The sequence below is a fragment of the Rosa chinensis genome, chromosome 4 (genome assembly GCF_002994745.2).
Source record: "Rosa chinensis cultivar Old Blush chromosome 4, RchiOBHm-V2, whole genome shotgun sequence".
Lineage (NCBI taxonomy): Eukaryota > Viridiplantae > Streptophyta > Magnoliopsida > Rosales > Rosaceae > Rosa > Rosa chinensis.
In genome coordinates this window covers 1,608,435-1,628,543 of record NC_037091.1, presented here as the reverse complement: position 1 = coordinate 1,628,543, position 20,109 = coordinate 1,608,435, and the positions used below count along the sequence as shown (strand labels likewise).

Here is a 20,109-nt window from a genome sequence, read left to right as displayed (position 1 = left end):
CCGGCCCCATCCACTGACTCCGGACCCACCCCAACTGCCAGGTTGGTACCCAAACTCCACAGTGGCGCGTGACATCTTAGCGCGTGGGAATAGTACCGTATGTTTGTCTCAGAATAATCTCAGATAACGTAGTTTTCTGATTGGACCGAAAAATAGGGTAAAGGTGGCATCTTTACTAAAACCCAGATAGGGAGAGAGACTAGGGTTTTAGAATTAGCTGTCAAAATTGAAGCTTGATCATCCAAAATGGTGGCGGCGCTCAGATTAGGGTACCCAATTATCTGTAGATTGATTTCTTCCAGGACCAAAAGTCTGGGTCTTGGAAATCTAAAACCCTCCAATTTTTCTGTTCAAAGTCAATTGCTTCACAGACCCGTCAGCTCAGAAATCTCAAAGCAAGCCAATTTCACTGTCACTTACCTCATAAACTCATGTGGGTTGTCCCCAGAAGATGCAAAGTTGGCAGCTAGTAAGGTAGAGTTGCAATCCCAAGAAGGAGCGGACTCTGTTTTGGCTCTTTTGAGCAGCCATGGCCTCTCTGAAACCCAGATCTCAAAGGTGGTCAAGTCACACCCAAGAGTCCTTTTAGCTGATCCTGAGAAAACCCTTTCACCCAAGATTGAGTTTTTCAGCTCTGTTGGGCTCTCAAGGGTGGACCTTGCCAGAGTTCTAAGTTTTAATCCACATCTTTTGTCAAGAAGCTTGGAGAATCAAATTGTGCCCTCCTATAATTTCCTCAGGAATATGATTTCCAAGGAGAATGTTGTGGCGGTTCTGAAGCGCAGGTCTTGGATGTTCTTGGAGAATCATTCCAGGAATGTGATGCCAAATATTGAGGCTTTGAGAGAGTTGGGTATGCCCAGAGCATGCATTTCTCTGTTGCTTGCTCATGACACCCAAGTGTTGATGCACAATCATGATGAGCTTGTTCAGCTTGTGAATGAGGTCAGGGGGATGGGATTTGATTTGAAGAAGTCAACTTTTGTTGTTGCACTGAGAGCATTGTGTGGGAAGAGCAGTAGGGCCATATGGAATCGAAATCGCGAGATTTACAAGAGGAGTTGGGGTTGGTCTGATGATGATGTTATCTCTGCTTTTAGGAAGAGCCCTCAGTGTATGATTTTGTCTGAGAAGAAGATTATGCAGACAATGGATTTTCTGGTGAATAAGATGGGATGGTCTGCATCAATGATTCCCACATATCCTGTAATTTTGTGTTTCAGTTTGGAGAATAGGATCATCCCGAGGTGTTCGGTTGTCAAAGTTTTGATGAAGAAAGGATTGGTAGATGAAAATGTGAGTCTGGCTTATGCGGTGCTGCCCGCAGAGAAGCAATTCTTGGAGAGGTTTGTGACCAGATATCTCAGCCAAGTGCCTAACCTGTTGAGTGTGTATGAAGGGGAACTTGATTTGCAGGATGTATGATCTTTTGGGTAGCTTCGAGTTCTGATTGGTGTTTGATGCTGCACTAACTCAAATACTCAATGGTAGCAGCTACTTTGAACCGTAGTATAAGGTTGTGCTGTTCAGTTAATGTTATCAAATGAGAGTTTCTAATTTCTAACAATTTACCTTTACAGTCCACCAAAGTTTTAAATGCTTTTCGAATTTACATTCTCTTTTCCTTGTACCTAGCATGATTCTACATTTCTGTGCTATCTAGGTTTCTTCCTTAAGGAAAACTAGGATAAAATTGATTACATCTTCATCAACTAATGTGTCAGAAGATCTTAATAAAATCCAAATGAGAACTAGGAATGCCGTAAAAAAGGAATTGGGTCTAGACCAACATTTATGTATACAACAGGCTATTCAAATGTTGCCGGAAGTAACTTCATTTGTTTTGAAAGGAGAAAAGAATTTACTGCAGCAGTCTCAAGCATGCTCTTCCAAAATAATTTGTGAAGAGAACATAAGTCCCTTTTTTCTTTTCTAAATCAATAAAATTATGCTGTATGTATGTAGGATGCTAATGCAGTTTTCTCTTTTCAATTATACTCTTGCAGTCATTGGAGTGCTGGAACATGGCTGGCAGAAGTGTATGAAGATTCAATATCAGCCTTTGCACGGTCACCAGTTCATTGATTACAGTGAGTGTCACCTCGGCCAGTTATGGCTAAGGGTCTGATGGCTTTGCCATATTGAATAGAAGTCAAAAGAGTCGGGTCATATATTGGTCTCAAGTTAGAACACACGCGATAACAAATGTTTCTGATATACTACCTTCTATAACATATCATGTTTCTATTTTTAAGTTCAAATCAACAAATTGAGAACCATTGTTAGCGTCATGTTTCTCTTTAAGTAGCACCAGTCTTGCTTAGTTGATTATCCTGGGATATACGTGCTAGAGTGAGGAACAAACTTTACATGCTTTAAGCGAGCACCTAATCATAAAGATCTTACATTATCAGAAATATCGTCCTGAAGTGATTGGTCTGTGCACACAATTTGTTTTTTACCTATGATGAATCAGTCGCCGAAAGCCTTGGTGGCGGAAAGGATATTTTTTTGTGCTATTGGGTTTATAGTGAAAGCTAAAACAGAACTGTTTATTCAGCAAACATCAATTTGAGGCTTCAAATAGATGACAAAGTAGGGAAGTGAATGCTGCAGCCGATTGTGTTGTGTCATTGGCTTCAGTGTTGGAGTTCTCCCTGGACTGGGTTCATAACCCGCCTCCCTTCCCTTCATACCTTGTTATCTGAAGTTCTGCTCCCTGGTGAGGGCTTTGTTCATGTGGTTTTCTTTCGTTTTTTTTTTTCTTTCTCTTTTGTTGTGATGTTTTCCAATATGGAGAAGTTTGTGGAACCTGGAGCTATAGTTTGTTTGATTAAAAGATATCGTGTAACAAGACTGATTCTACTTGAAGACTACGAAGCTTTATCGTCTTTACATAATGATCCTGGTATTTAAAATAGTTGCTTTTTAAAAGCAGAGAAATGTAAAGATCTACAGTCCAAAGCATGGCATTTCTGTATTTCTGTCTGGTGGTGGAGAAATGATGTCCGTCTAAAGTTCTACACTTCTACTTGGTTTTGCAATGGGCCGAAGATATAGAGTTGTTCACAGGATAATTGATTCGCAGTAAGATTTAATTCTGTCATGAACTGCAGAAACTTGGTTTTGAGAAGGCCATCTTATTGTATAAACTATCATAACAAATACACTGAAGTGTGACTGAATGTACTATCTTATTCTGACTTTATAAGCATATACGGCTCTTCGGTCTATTTCACATGCTATCTGGGTTTGCATCAAATAACAAAGTGTGACGAAATCTAGGGTCTACCGATCAACTGCCCACTGGATTCAATCCCCACCGTGAGTAACCACTAGAGAATTGTCGCATCGAACCAAGAGCTTTTAAGTCCTAGTCCTATCATTGTGTCATTTCTATACTGTTATTCTCTAAAGTTATGTCTAATTCATTGCAATCTGATTATGAACATGACGTGACAGTATGAACATTCCACAATAATACACTAAATTTTTTATATCTGAATATTAAATAGGAAAGTGACAATCCACGTAGAAATTGAGTCTTCTCACTTACAAATTACAATCCATTAACCCTAAATTGCTTCAAACTTAGATGATGATGATGATGATGATGATGATGATGATGATGATAATAATAATAATATAATAATGAAGAAGAAGAAGAAGAAGAAGAAGAAGAAGACGAACTCTCATGATAAGCAACACTATTAAGATCCTAATCAACTCCATTTGAAACAGTAATCATACTTCTTCGTCTTGGGGTTAAACTGGCATGGGCCACTAGGTAATGTACTCCATGAAATGGTGCATCTGGTATCTGTGCATTCTGGTTTCTCTCTCGACTGTATGAAGATATTGAATCGGTGGAATACATTTGGCCACTTCCAGTTGCAGTATATTTCAGTGGAGAATCGGAAATTGTACTCATACGAGGTGTGAGGGGGCAATGTATGGAGGCCAAGATCACCTTCTTGGTTGGATTTGCACGTCATTGTAAGGCTCGAGCTCCTGCCCAAATTATTAGTGACAATAATGCGTTTCTGCTTCGGAAATGTGACATCTGCAGTGCACATCCATATAAACTGGAGCAACAAAATCGCTACCAACAACCGGGTCCTGGTGGTGAAAGCCATGTCCTTGGTACTATCTAATCTCTTCTGATCTCTTGACTCTCAGTTAACCTCTATCTTGCAGAAGAAGGGGAAAAAAAATGCTCAGCACAGAAACCAATTTTCAAGCTCAACAAAACATGACTAAAGCATTGCTACTATTTCTAGAATAGCAACTAGAAAAGCAATGATACATAACATACATCCTGGATTTAAAAGTGGTTGAAAATATAGCAATGTTCCTAACTTCCCTCAACAGGAGGTAGAGACCAGGATTTGAACTTTGCAGTATATAACAAATTGATTACAACACAAAAAAAGAAAGTATTTCACTGCAATACACTGACTGAGTGAACATATTCTTATCGATGCTTGCTATTTCTGATTTTGAGATGGCAAAATTTCCAGCATAATGGAGAGAACGTTACCGGTGTGCAAGGCTTTACCTTGATGCATATTACATAAATAGTCCTATAGTTCTCAACTTAAAATTGTCCAAGATATAAATTACTGATGACTAATGAGTAATCAGAGACACACTCAAGGATCCATAAAGAATATTTCTGAAATATGGATTTGAAAGAACAAAGGAAGAAGATCCAAACACCCACAGAGCTCTAGCCAACAATAATAGGTAAAATATCCATTAAGAGAATGTTGCTGCTTGGATCTCACAAAAAAAAAAAAATTGCCAGAGAGAATATTGTTGCAGGTGTCTAATTTAACATACTAAAGATTATGTTTCAAAGCATGCTTTAATGTCTAATTTAACATGCTAAAGTTGAAGGGCTGACAAAGGTGTGAAAGTTTTTTGTTAACGTTAGAACCGATGACTCTAGTTAACGTTTAGAGAGAGAGAGACACACACACACACACACAAAGTCTAGTTGTTCATCTCCCACCTTAGCGGGATACTATGTTCATTTGAAAACTTTACTAGTGTATTTGGGCCTTGGGGATTACAAGAGATGTAATGGGATAGAGTTTAAGTGGGAGGAGGGGTCCCTTTTATAGGTAAGGGAACCCCTTGCCTGTACATTTTCTTCAATATGGGATGCAAAACCCACTATTCTAGTGCATAAAGGCTCATTATGGAGGCAACTTGGCAAGGCCGGGAAAGTGACTTCCCGGCGAGGTATTGGCCGCTTCCAACTACCGTGGCGTAGCTTGGACATCGGACTACAGGATGCATGTCGCGGTTGGGTCCCACTATGGATTGTGGGCCCTCCAAAGAGGGTGTTGCACATGCTTGGTGACATAGCAACTCCTCCATAATAGTGGAGGTATGTACATTTTTCAAATCGATTGTTTTGTAACAAGGTTGCTACAAGTTTGAGAAATTTTAGGAAAACTGGTAGCAAAGAAACGTTCACCAACAACTATTCTTTCAGTGATTTCAACCAAAACTCTCCAGATTTGAAGTAGATATATAAAGCTACTATTTCGCAAAATTTCATGTTATTCGCAGTTCAAATGAATGGTCAAACAAGAATCCAAAGTAACAGAAAATGCTGATTTCCTGAAACACTGTACTAACTTCAAAATAGCATAAGCACCTCATCTCAACTCCATTTTTCATGAAACTAGTTCAAAATGATCACTGAAATAGTCTACTTTAAGGTATCAAAAACTGAGATTAAAACAGGAAGTATAGGTTTTTTTTGAAAATCATGGAGTTGCCCACTGGTTCAGCTTGGGTGTTGTGTTTGAGGGTGTTGCCACAAGTTGCTATAATTTATAATTAAAGCATGCTGCCTTGGGTATTTAATCAGGATATTTAGTGTTGATCATATGTTGATATGTTGATGAATACATTTTTGTCTTATTACTCCTATATGATCTTGATCATCCTACATTGTTCTTCGCATATGTTGATAATCATTATATTAATTGCTCATGTAAAATTTTAGTGACAAGAAAATATAGAAAATATCTCCCAAATATTAAGTCTTGTTAAATTTTACTGTAAGCATAGTTGGTGTTTCGCAAAGTTTGTTCTTGATTGAGACAAAAATAACCAACTTTGATCTTAGGTCTCTGGGGTGTCTTAGTGGTACATGTTGCAGACAGCAAACTGCCATTGGGATCCTTCATTGATCATAAAGGTTATAAGATCAAAAATTGTGTTTTGCATGGTAGGATCATGACTGTATCTCCAACAGGAGGAATGACTTTACATATATGTTCTCAAATGCAAAACAGCACACCACAAAATAAAGGAAAGCATATAATGAGAACTGATATTTTCTTCTTGCCAACAGGTGTTGACTGTGTTAGGGATAACATGTTTTCTTTTATTTTGGTTGTGTGAATAAGAAACTTCAGAATGTCATGTCTTCGTGCCAACAGGTGTTGCTTGACATTGTTAAATTTTATGGGGCTTATGACAGTACATCATTGTTTGTATAATCCATGTTATTTTGTGAGTACTGGTTAAGAGTGTTAGATGTCTTCCCATTACTTGTAGGACATAGCAAATAGTATCACATTTATCTTCAAGTGCTGCTAGTTAATCTATTCCTGAAATTAAGGAAATTAGTTTTGAGAATGTAATGGTTGTCTGCTTAAGTTTTTTTTTTTTAATGTGATAAATTACAATAGTAATTGTAACAACAGCTCAGAGTTGAAATATTGACATACATGTGGCTTATAGATTATTATGTGCTACACTTTTCGATTAAAGATTGCATACATGTTTTTCTAAATTCTCAAATTGAATGACTTAAAGAAAATTGTGGTATTTTCAAAAAGCAAATTAATTGTGACTGGACAAAAAATTATATTGTGATATCACTTTTGAAAGGAAAATACCTTCTTACATATCACATTTCTTCTAAATTGGTTGCGATTTTAGATATACATAAGAGTATTTATTAAAGTTGTATCATATGTGATATTTTGCAAATATTTCCTACAAAAGGTTTCGTTTGTAGACTTTTGGTCATTTCACGAGTGATAATTTTGATCCATTTTTATATAACTTAATGAGATAATTTTGATTGGGAGATTTATTAAAAAAAAAAAAAAAAGGGAGAAAGTATTTTCATGTTCATGTCTATGTTTTTTTTTAAAAAAAATTTATAAGGATTTGGACTTGAGGTTGATATTGTTCTGTTTATTAGACGATTGATTAAATCTGCAACCTTTTGGCTTCCATTATTGTCATATGTATGAATAGTAGAAGTAATGTACTTTGGCAAATGAAGAATAATTGACGTGTGTAAATATTATTTTGCAGCCTATAAAGTTCTTAACCTTTAGTTTTGGATATTGGAAATATTTTGGCAGTCTTATTTCAAAACGGCTGTTGAAGTTGGTGATATCTTTTATATTTTGTTATGGATTGAATAACAACTTCTCATTTTGTTTTGGATGCACTACGATGAGAGTTCTTGAAACCTTTTGGTCAGTAGGACTATTTTTCCTACAAGGATCATTTAGCAATTAGTTTTATATTTAATTAAGTTTTTTACTGTTTTACTTGAAGCTATGATCTCAGATCAAATTTAGTTTTCCATGAACTCAAGTTCAGGTTTTCTCCTAATATGTTATTAAGTTATTATTTGCAAATTAAGTTGTATTGAATAAATGTTTGCTTTGGAATGTCATTAAATTATGGCAGGTTTAGAGGGAGTATAATGATCTTCTTGTATTTTGACCCTTAGACTTCTCTTTTAATTTCTAATTTTATGGTTAACATGGTGCATTGCTACTGCAATGTTATTTTAATAAAGGCCTTTGATTAAGTAGCTGTTTAATTGCTTTTACGTTGCTCTCGGATTATTGAGGCAACAATTCAGCATCTTTTAGATGGATAAACACTTTCATTAAATTTCTTTAGAAATTTGTATTTGAGGTTTTGGTGATCAAAACCATTAGGTAGGACCATATACATGTTGCATTAAGACGCAGACTCATACATAAGCACATGTATTCTTCAGTCATATCTTTGTTGGTGACTCATGTGGATTGCAATTATGACATTAGTAGTTTTGGAGTGCTTGTGTTTTGTTAAGCATGATTCTTTCCTTAGCTCCATGCCACAGTTGCAATTTGACCGAGTCTTGAATTAGATTCATAGAACTCATGTTTCTCAGGTGCACACTTCAGATTGATTGCTATATCTGATTTCAATAATATTCTTGTTGAGTGAACTTACGATAGTCCAAGTGGGAGATTGTAAGAATATTTGGACTATATCCTAAGTTCACGTTTGGCACAACAACTTGTTATTATTTGTAGAATAAGAAATTAGAGAATCATTGAGAATCTAGCTCCTAGAGACTTTATTTATATGGATTCTGAATGAATAAAGTAGAGGAAATCTAATATATGACTTGGCTATTAAGTTAGTCAGTCAAAATGGATATGTATCTATAGAGGTTTAATTGGAATATGATTCTGTTTCTTTTATAGGAGGATACAGAATATCTAACCCTCTATATAAGGCTTAGGTCCCTGTGCTCTCTGATCATCGGTAATATAGTTTTCTTGCCCCATAAGAGAATACCACATGAGAGAAGCGCAGAAAACTTAGGCCTGGATTGAGTGGCCATTCAGGTTATGGCTCATGATCTATTTTAATTCTTGTTCACTATTTCATACAATTGTATCTATATACTTTTGTGAGGTGATCTTATGGCTATTATGTTTATTCTAACATATTGGACTTATGATATCCTAACAAGGTGTAGAAACAATGGTTTAGGCCTGAGTCAGCTGCCTCTTAGGCCTCACCTCAGGTCCAGGCTTGCAGCGTACCAGATCAAAGCAACCTTCTGCCCTCTACTGAGTACTGACTGTTGCATGAAGACTGATCGAAGAGCTATCAAGCCAGCGTACCAGAATAGAGCAACCTCCTTGATCCACGGGACCTTGAGTAAGTTTCTATATTTTGTTTCTATTTTTGTCTAGTCGGGGTTGCAGTCCATGTTTTCTTTTAACGAGAGACTCTGCTATATGTGGGTAGTTTCAAAATTCTCCTACGTTACTTTTTTTTTTTGGGGCAAATATTAAAAATGGTCCCTCTATTTTTGGGGTCATATTTATTCTTGTCCAAGTGGTTTTAAAATGTCTAATTCTAGTCTTGTGGTTTGTGAAACCAATTAATGTTGATCCAATTCTCTTTCTTCAAAAACTATAGCAAAACCTCTATAAATGAATAATGTTGAGACTACAAAAATTATACTATCGATAAATAAATAATTTATTTATTTACTGATAAATGAATATTTATTACTTTAGAGAGAGTTCTATGTTATTCCTAGTTGAATTATAGAGGGGAGTGAAATCCACACTCCCTAATTTATAGTTCACACTCCTTTCCTTCTTTAGTCAGAATTCTCATAGAAAGACAAAATTTAAGTTAGTAAAGACTAAATTTAAGTTACAAAAAGAAGAAACATGGAGTGTGAATTGTGGATTGGAAAATAAGGAGTGTAGATTTCACTCCCCATTATATAACAGTCTAATTTGATTAGGTTGTCTATCGAAGATAATCAAGATCCATATGACAATTATGCTATACCAAATATTTTTTCAAATGAGACATTTCAAGTAGTGATGACTTTGAATAACAACTTGCTACATAATGTAAAATAATATACCAAATCTGGTACATGCATTGCAATAATTTAAGGGTGAAGTTCAATTCGGTTAAGACACAAGGAAAAAAGCAAAGGACTATAAAATGATACTTTGAGAATTAGTTAAATTGAGAAAATAGAAATTCTTAAAAATTCCTTAATTAATATGTATTTTAAATTTTTATATACTATTTCTTTTATGTATTTTATCAATTATTAATAATTTTTTAGATATTTCTTTCATTTAGTTTATAAATTATTACTTTATATATTCACTGGGTCCTTAGAGATGTCTATAACAATTATTATCTTTGCATTTAGCGAGGTACGTAGCAATATACACTAGTCCCGAGTCGATCGGGGCTGGAAAAATTTATTATTTAATCAAAGTTATTAATTTATCGGACATTCATTTATCGAGGCTTTACTGTAATTCTATATCTTCTATTCCTTCTAAGCCTAACCATACTGACACCCTCCCTTGATTTGTCCTACATCACATCTACCTTACATGAAATTTTAAATATTATGTAGGAACTCAAAATTGAAAATGGTGTTTGGAATGATGAAAAGAAAGTAAGCTAAGCAAACCCAAGCAGTCTAGTTCTTTCATCTCCTGCCTTGTGTACTATGAAATGTTATAGCTCGATCTTCTCAAACTTCTAACATTCTTTTAAGGATCAGCAAATCATACCCACATTTTGTATTCCTAATTTTGGTTGCATCATTCCTTGCGCATAAATTGAAAAATCCACATTCATTACTATATTTTCCTTAATATAAAATGCTTGATCAAGAAACTCATAGTAGAAGTCTAAAGAAACTCAATCACTTCTATTTACCACATATGTTTCATATTAGATAAGTAATCAAAAGATTTAGAAAGAGTGGTTAATTTGGAAATAATGACATCATAAATATAACAAAAGAATAAGTTACTAATTATGCATTAAATGGTAATCTATATCATGCTGCACATATATGACAACTAATTAAGAGAAAAAAGAAGTGTATTATTGTTCGATTAAGAAAACTCAATATGGCTATTGTGAAGTTAAGCACCACTGGAGATAATTTAGTTAGCAACTTTGATTTCCTGGCTACATTTGCTGAAAGTCAATGCTTGTTAGAACTGACTGTAATTGATCTAAAACTAAAATCTTTGGGTAAGATGAGGCTCACATATGAGAGTAAAAGCCACCCTGAAATCCAAATCTATCAAAAAGTACTCCTGAGTTGATGGAGATGAGCCAGCGCGCGGCTAGCCTTTCCTTCAAATGTTTGCTATCCATAAGAAAGGTTAACCGAGTTTCCATTAATGAATAAAAACAAATATGTATTGAAACTAACATAAACATAAACATAACATATGATGTAATGTATCCAGATTAGACTTGGTAGGAGGAACTCGACTTATGTTGCAGGTCGAACTTGAGATTTTCATACCTGAAGCGAACTTTAGAAATTAGGCTATCAAATCGTAGTATGCATTCAATTTTTTTTTTCATAAGAATTTTCTAAATATAACTCTAGAAACTGAAAACCAAACAATCAATTAGCAAACAAAATGTAACATCCAAAATATTTATATTCAAATAATAAGGCCGAAGATGTTCCAAACCAAAATTTCAAAGATTAAGTTAAAGAGGATCCAAATTAGAACTATAAAAAAATAAGCTAATAGCATCTCCAACAAAGTAGTTAAAGAAAAGTTAAATATAACTTCAGTAAAATTTGTAGCTATATTTAACTAAGAATTTGTAGCTATATTTAACTAAAATTTGTAGCTATATATATTTAGCTCTTAGTTCTAGTTATGATGTTTCTTGGAGTGGTCAAGTTCCCTTCAGTATCAGCAACTATGTTGCTACTCATTGTATGAACTAGTTTCATCAACAAAAGCTTGTCGTCCTTCTCTAAAAAAAAAAAAAAAATTGAATATTTCTATCTCCTATTTTCATCCTTTATCCAGACAGCAATTTATGGTTTGATAAAAATATTTAAAATAACTAGTAATGTTGGAGCAAAATTGTTAAACCTATAATATTTTTAGTTATGCATGTTAACTTAAATGTAGCTTATGTATTGAAGATGCTCTACACTAAAATTAAATAGTGTTAAGTACATCGTGTGCAATTGTACGTGATGAAGATTCATGCTACTGCAACTCCATATTTATGTCGCAACACACCACTCCCTTCAATTTCCTTGATCTCCTTTTCTAAGTTACTAACCCAAACCAATGCCTTCCTCACATCCTCTTCTATTTGAAATCTCATTATATCGCATAGCTTCTGAAGAGTTTCATCAAGCGCAAAAAATTTGTTGACGTACTTGTACTTGACCCATTGAGAATATTTGGAAAACTTGCGATACCTTTCTACATTTGGCTATCTCTTCTATCACCGATTTTAAGCAATCCATTGTGAATTTGAAATCTTTAAGGAGAAGTTTAAACATTGCATTTTTGACTTTCACTTCAATAACGATATCATATAGTGTCAGAGATATTGCTTGTAGATGCACCGCCTAAACTAAAGCAGCACCTTGTTGTTGATCTAATATTGCAACATCTTTATGTTTAATCCTCTTTATCACTTCTTGCTGCTTTTCTTAGCGAATCAATTATATCTTACTGTTTGTTTAGAACAAGGTCAAACCTAAGATTTTTCATACCTGAGGCGATCTAATCGTACCATGCATTCAATTTGTTTTCACAAGCAGGGGCGGTTTTCATAAGCATTGGACCCCCCACCCCCCTCTCTCTCTCGTAACCAATCAAAAATATGAGTGCAAAACTTTGTCAATCAATAATTAAGTCTGATTTCTTTAACCAATCAGAAGAGGTACATTAGTTAATTTATTTACCAAAAAAAGCTAAAGTAATAAATGAACAAATTACTCCATTTGTAACAAAGATCACATTCTGAAGAAAATTTATCTGACATTATATTTTCTTCACTAGTATTTATATGAATTCTTTTAGTATTTTTCGGATGTTAGAAGGAGTATAAAATATAGGTTTTACTTGATTTAATGATTAGAACCTTGTTTATAGTTTCTTTAATACTATATTATTAAATTTTAACATTGCGATGTTGTACACTAATGGTCTAATGTAATATTTCGGACCCCCCCCCTCCCAAAAAAAAAAAAAGAGAGTTTCTATTGGGACCTCCAAATCTGCTCATTTGACCTCACTCTATTATGAATTATTAAATGACATATATAACCTACTATAAAATGACTATTAAGGACAATAATTATACCCAAAAAATATTATATTTATGTTATGTAGGCTTTCCAATTCAATAATATTAGATTGTATTCCTTATTATTTTCCTTATCTATTTTCATTTTCCAATTTCACTACATACTCATTAAAGCATTCATATATATTTAATAAGAATTAAAAATATGATTAAGATCATGTGACATAAAAATGTATGATATATATGTTGAACGCATATTGGTGAGAGAAAACAAAATAAATCCTCTTATGATTTATGACCTAAATCTAAGTCAATCCATTATATTTGCAAAAATAATAATAATAATAATAACAATAATAATAAAAATATTTAAATAATTAATCATGTGGTACAAAAAATACAGAAAAAAATAAACATTAAAAAGAGAATGATTTTTTTTTTGAGAATAAAAACAAATGATTTCTTCATTTTTTTTTTGCACAGCTAAAATAGAAATTTTTTTTTTAAAAAAAAACATAATAGTTCATGGCAATTTCTTATTGATTAGACATTAATTTTTGAAACTCAAGTTTGATTAAGAAATTTATATTTAGTTAAGATTTATAGAGTGATTAAATCATTGAAATGACTAAATTTTTTATTTTAAAGTTAATAATTTGTTTGCAAATTATATGAGTGAGGTTATTTGAGGAAGTTTAGTGAGGTTTAATGAGTAAATTTAGTATTTGAAAATTTGATAAGAGGTGTAAAAAGCATAGAGGTCAAGTAAGTAAATTTAGAGGTTCCAATAGAAAAACTCAAAAAAAAAAAAAATCAAATCCTAGTTCCACCTATGTTCATAAGAATTTTCTGAAAATAAGGGGGGTGTATTCAATTAGGATTCTATTGGATTGTTTTGTATTTTAAAAGTCCTTTAAAATCATGTGGTATTCAATTAAGATTTTGAAAAGTCCTTTAAAATCTTGTAGTATTCAATTTAGATTTTAAAAAGTCCTTCCAAATCTGGTGGTATTCAAAAGTCCAAAGATTTTCAAGAATTTTATTAAATACTTGATTGTGTAGGATTCTAGGGTGCTTGGTATAAATACCAAACCCTATTAGAAATCCTCTATCTAGACGTGAGATTTTGACGTCTTTTGTTTTTGCTCTCTTTCTTCATTCTGAAGATGAAAAGGCCTCGATGTAGAAGACGAACAGACCTCAACCTTTCTCTATTCTCTACGAACCAAGGTAATTTCTCATCAATTTTTAGATTCTGCAAATATTGGAACCAATCAATTATGCACAAGATTGAAGCTTGTTGCTCAATTTTACTCTTAGATGCCTAAGAACTCAGTTGGTGATTAGGAGTGGATGTCGGCAGGTCTAGGGAAACAATTGGACGATAGACAATTGTGTTTGATCCATTGAGTTCCTGAAATTGGAAACATTAAGAGAATTGGGATGAGGATGTGAGAGTTCAGTTTGGTTTCTGTTGAATCTATGTAGGAAGTTAATTAGGTTGAGTCGAGAAACTAATGTTCTTTTATTATATTCATTTGAATGTTAGTACAGGATGCAAAGGAGAATGATGCTGATCATAGCGTTTATAAGGGAAAGTTCTGCTCATTGTCAAAGTTGCTTCCAAATGGTATCTTCACATCCGTAGCTTCTCACATTTTCTCTTATTTTTAAGAAATAGGAAAGTTATTATCTTTTCACTTCTTTTTCCTCTAATTTGCTGCAGTGGACCAACAAACTCAAACTAGCTGAATCAACTATATAAAAAGTATAAAGATCAAGGTTTGAATTTTGAACTACTATTGTTCTTTCATGCCTATCATTTTGAGGACAGTTAAACTGTAATATGGTAACTAGTTTAGGAACTGTGTTCTTGAGGTGACACCATCGAATTTTTTACTTTTATCATGTGGGTTACATTTCTTGATTCCATTGACTTCCTCTCTAGAATGTGCACAACTGCTGTGCTGCTTGTTTAACTTTCATATAAATTTTCACTGTTTTGCATATGGAATAGTCTTATTTTATTAGAGAAACAATAATCCTCCTAGTGTAAATCAGAAATCTCATTTTCAAATGTATTATATCTAGTATTCTAGTTCAAAAGTTATGAATCCACATTTTTCATTATTTTGTCCTTTTTGTGTGATTCGCTGTGGGTTGATGTAGGAGTCAAGATACTGGCTTTCCCTTGCAATAAGTTTGCTGCACAGGAACCCAGAAGTAATGAACAGATTGAAGAGTTTGTCTTCCCCTCGTTTCAGATCAGAATTTCCGATATTTGACAATGTTGATCATGAACATGTTGTAACATTAACTTTCTCGTTGCTCACACATGTTACAATTTTCTGCCAGTCATATGGTTTTTCAACCACAAGCTCATTATTGTTTCTGTGAATGATGTGGAACTGCATTTCCATGATTCCATCTATGAGCATGCAAAACTCATTCCCATTATTTAGAGGATAGCCTTGTTTATAAGTCTTAGGTCAGATCAGAGTACTAGAATAGTAGTAACAAATGACTGTACTAAATGACCGCTTACTTGTAATTCCTTTTGACAATTGCAAGTTTAGAAAGTTTATACCTGATTTTCCCCTATAGTCATTTCAACAAGTTCTTGAAGTTAGGCAAATGGGTGTCTTTGGAGATGATATTCAGTGGAACTTTTCCAAGTTTCTAGTTGACAGATGAGAAAGTTTCTGATCGCTATTACCCTACAACTGTCACTCTTAGCCTTAAGGTAAAAATCAGATGTCTGGTTCCCAATTTTAATTTTTTTATGTTGCCTCTGCTGTCTAGTGTAGTTGATCGATCATGAGTTTTCCTGTGTCTGCGCAACATAACCTTTTGATATCATACTTTTTGTGCAGCATGGCATAAAGACAGTTGTTGGGAGTCTCATGAAATGGGATCTCAGCATAGCTAAGCAGTATGCATATGCTTGCCTTTTGTGTACCGAAAGGAAAAAATAAAAATTGAAAAGCTTGCTTTGTCTACTAAGACTTGTCAATGTTTGATTAAGCAGAGTCTATCAGTTCCACAAACTGAAAAAACATGTTATACTCCTTGTGTGGATGATTAACAATGATCTTATGTATATAGAATATCGTGTCTTTTATCAATTGGTTGGTTTTGTGTAACATGTTAATTAAAATGTTTTATATTGTTAGACAAATATTTTCTAGTGCATTGTAGGTTTAAAACAATCTATGCACTTAACAGAATCCAAACAAATCTTGCTAATACAATACATTAGAATCTATTAAAATCCATATGGAATTAAAACAATCTATGGATTTTCAAAATACAAGGATTATAAAAAGTCAAACAAAATCATTTAAAATCTAGATTGAATACACCCCCCCCTAAATTTAGAAACTCAAAATCAAACAATTAAATAGCAAATAAAATGTAACATCTAAAATATTTATATTCAAATAATAAGGCCAAAGATGTTCCAAAACAAATTTTAAAAGATTAAGTTAGAGATGTTCCAAATTAGAACTATAAAAAATAAGTTAAGAGTATCTCAACAAAATAGTTGAATCAAAGTTAAATATAACTTTAGTAAAATGGGTAGCTATATCTTGCTAGGAATTTTGAATAGTTATATTTATATCTTCTATTTTCTTTTCCTTTTATCTAGACGACAATTTATGGTTTGATAAAACATTTGAAATAAATAGTAATGCTGGAGCAAAATTGTTAAACCTATAATATTTCACTTTTTTAGTTTTGTTAACTTAAAATATTGCTTACGTTATTTTTTTTTTTTGAATTGTATAGCTAGCTTACGTTATTAAAGATGCTCAAAAGATATTTTACCTCAAAATTTAAATTAATAAAGTTGGAATGGCCGATAAAAAGGAGAGGTTTTACTTTTCTTTGACCTTGGGGTAATTGTATTGTTGCATATTCTTTTTTTGAGGAAAGGTTGGAACGGCTGCCCTTAGGTCTTGATCATTAATGAAACTGTAGAATATATGGGGGGATATATATAGTATTGTTGATCTTGGGGTAATTGTACTGTTGCATATTATGTATATATACTTTTTTTTTATCCTATAAATAAATCTTTACTCCTAATGGTGATTGTGTTTCTATTTAACAAGGTATAAAAAAGAATTTTGGACCCCTAAGTTTCTAGGGTTTCACAAAAAATGAGAGATTGGGGTTTCATTTACTAATATATATATATATATATATATATATATATATATATATATATTATATAACATCTTATAACATCTTAAAAAAAATTAAAATTTGAGCATGAGGAAGCAACCTCTTGGCCTCCCCTCAGGTCTAGGCCTGCTTGGCCGGAAGAGGTGCCCTGAGGATGATCTCATAACCGGTTTCCAAATATGAAAGTTGTCAAAGGTGTTCCAGGTCATTCAAAAGTAGCTGATCGCAAAGGTAAAGAAGTGGCCGGATAGAAACATGCACACAGGTTTTAGCTTCGATCTATAGCTTCCACACCCCCCGCCCCACCCCTCCCCAACTTGTTCTATGTCAATTGTCATTAGTACCAGATCTTGGCGTTGATCACCGAAGCTGAGGTAACTTTCAACCTTCTGTTTCTATTTGTGTGCTATTCATAGTAGCAGTCAATGGTTTCTTTTAGCGGGATAATTACCTATTTGTGGGAGTTGGCCATTTTCGATATACCATTACATTAATAGGGATACTTTTAGCTATATGTTTGTAATTAGTTGGTGATTTTCAGTTATAATTAGTTGGATATATTTACCTATTTATGCTTGTAATTAGTTGGATATATTTACCTATTTATGTTTGTAATTAGTTGGATATATTTTTAATGTATATTTGTTTCAGTTCATGTGTTTCAGACCTACTTTGGGTTGGTTACTTTGTCTTATTATATTCAACTAGTTATGTGCTGCTTCAGCTCTCATTTTAATGACCCAAAATCTATCTTGACCACAAAATTAGGGCAGTAAAATTAGTCTATTTTTATACAAACCATACCCCCTTCATACACATGTCTATTGAAAAAAAATATACTTAATTTGAGAAAAACAGAGTGCTGATCCATCTATATAGATTCACACCGTAAAATTAGTGTGTTGGTCTATTTATATTCTACTGGTTATGTGTTTTATTATTGACCCATATTCCGCTTTGAATGAATGAGATTATTTCTTCTAGATTTGTTACTACTACTCCTAGAAACTTCAGGAACACTGCCCCAAGCCCTACCTCATTACTAGGATTGGTATGGTAGTGTGTCCATACTGTATCCCTTTGATGTAACCAAAGGATATTATCAGTCTCCAAAGTTTTTGTTTCATTAGTGGTACAGGACCCCCGATACCATGCTTTTGGGGCTGTCAAGTTACTAACATACTTCCTAAGGCAAGTGAGTCACACATCTTAGGAGGTGTAACTTAGACATTCCAGAACGAGACTCAGTGAGCTATTGATCAGAAAACCGAGTATGGTACCACAAAGAATAGCCTTTATATTTCAAGACATCTCAGGCAAAGAATAGCAGCTTCGGCGTCGAGTATGGTACACAACAACTTTTAGAGATGAACATGATAACTACTAAAGACATGGCTTATGGAAATTCAATTATAATAGTTATTGCACTTCTAGATGTGATGATAGCCTAGATGACTTCCACCTACGAAAGGGCACCATGTGTTCTGAATTTGGTTGTTGTCGCCTATCCATTTCTAAGGCAGTGCAGAACTTGACCGTTAGGGTGGGAATCGATTAGACCGAGACCTAGTGGTATTACAAAAGATACCCATGTAGTTATGCATTCATTGCAGAAAATGACCACTTCGATGAGTGCAAACAAAACCCTCGTACAATGAGAACTTGCATCAATACATTGGATAGTTACTTCTACTCTATGAGCGAACATAGGTGATGGATTGTTGTTCTTTTAGGTATTGTTAGTATATATTAAAGCCACCCTCAACTACAAGATGTACAAGTTATAGAATAGGAGATTACGTAAATATGTAGAACCCAGAAGGATTGGCAAATCCTTTTCTAACTAGGGAAAATTTCAGGAAAACTAGAAAGAATGCACACAATTTGCAAATTCACCAAACCAAAACTCATGACAAGATATGCATGGCATGTGAAGAATGATATATGCAGAAATCATTAGTGAATTGTTTGTTGAGATTTTTGGTTGAAAGGTTGCACTAATGCCTCATTTGGTTTGTGGAAAGGAAATCAATTCCTTAGGAAATCATATGGGAAAGGAAAACAAACTTCCCATTAATTTTCATTTATTATATGTTTGTTTCCATTCTAGCTAGTGTTTGGTTTGTATAAGAAAAGGAAACAAAATCATACTAATATTCCATTTATATCCTCATATATAGTTACACAAATCTCATAAACTTCTTAAATAAAATTGTCAATAATAATTTTCAAGAGGGATATAAATGTACTTATACTATGTAATTAATGCAGGGAAAGTGGAAGGGAAAATGAATCATTTGGAGGATAAGAGGATTCATTTACCCCCATATTTTTCCTTCTTAAAGGAAAGTTGTTCATTTCCTTATGCACACCAAACATAAAAAGGAATAAGTTTCCTTTTTCAAGCTCTCAATTCCGCGAACCAAACAAGACCTAAGGCCTCGTTTGGTTTGCGAAAATGAAATCAATTCCTTAGGAAATTCTATAAAAAGAGAGAAAAAATTTCCCACTTTCTTTTCCGTTGTTTGGAAACGTTGGGAAAGTAAGGAGAAAATATATGTTTGTTTCCATTCTACTGTTTGGTTTGTGTAAGGAAATGAAACAAAATCATACCAATATTCCATTTATATCCTCATATATAGTTACATAAATCTCACAAACTATTTAAATAAAATTGTCAATAATAATTTTCAAGAAAGATATAAATGTACGTACTTATACTGTGTAATTAATGCACAATTAATGTAGGGAAAGTGGAAGGGAAATGAATTCTTTGGAGGATGAGAGGATTCAATTTCCCCCATATATTCTCTTCTTATGCACACCAAACATAGGAAAGGAATAAATTTCTTTTCCCAAGCCCACAATTTCGCGAAACAAATAAAGCCTAAATGCAATGAAAATAAAATATTAGACTAAGCTGAAGTTGTTATTAAATGGATAGGAGTTAGGGTTTAGACTGTCTACCAACCTCCCTTCATGCAACAATGCAATTGAAGATAAATGATGCAC

General features: G+C 33.6%; 1 protein-coding gene across 2 annotated transcripts; it reads left to right on the top strand.

Annotated features, from left to right (window-relative positions):
- The first annotated feature begins 51 nt into the window (after positions 1 to 51).
- LOC112197738 (transcription termination factor MTEF18, mitochondrial) lies at positions 52 to 3,216 on the top strand. Of its 2 annotated transcripts, none has more exons than XM_024338550.2 (2): positions 52 to 1,487; positions 2,007 to 3,216. In XM_024338550.2, exon 1 carries the CDS (start codon positions 247 to 249, stop codon positions 1,423 to 1,425), a length of 1,179 nt encoding a protein of 392 aa, XP_024194318.1. In that variant the 5' UTR covers positions 52 to 246; the 3' UTR covers positions 1,426 to 1,487; positions 2,007 to 3,216. The 2 variants fall into 2 exon arrangements, with proteins under 2 accessions (XP_024194318.1, XP_024194317.1); XM_024338549.2 differs by having other exon boundaries at positions 52 to 1,516.
- The last annotated feature ends 16,893 nt before the right edge of the window (positions 3,217 to 20,109 follow it).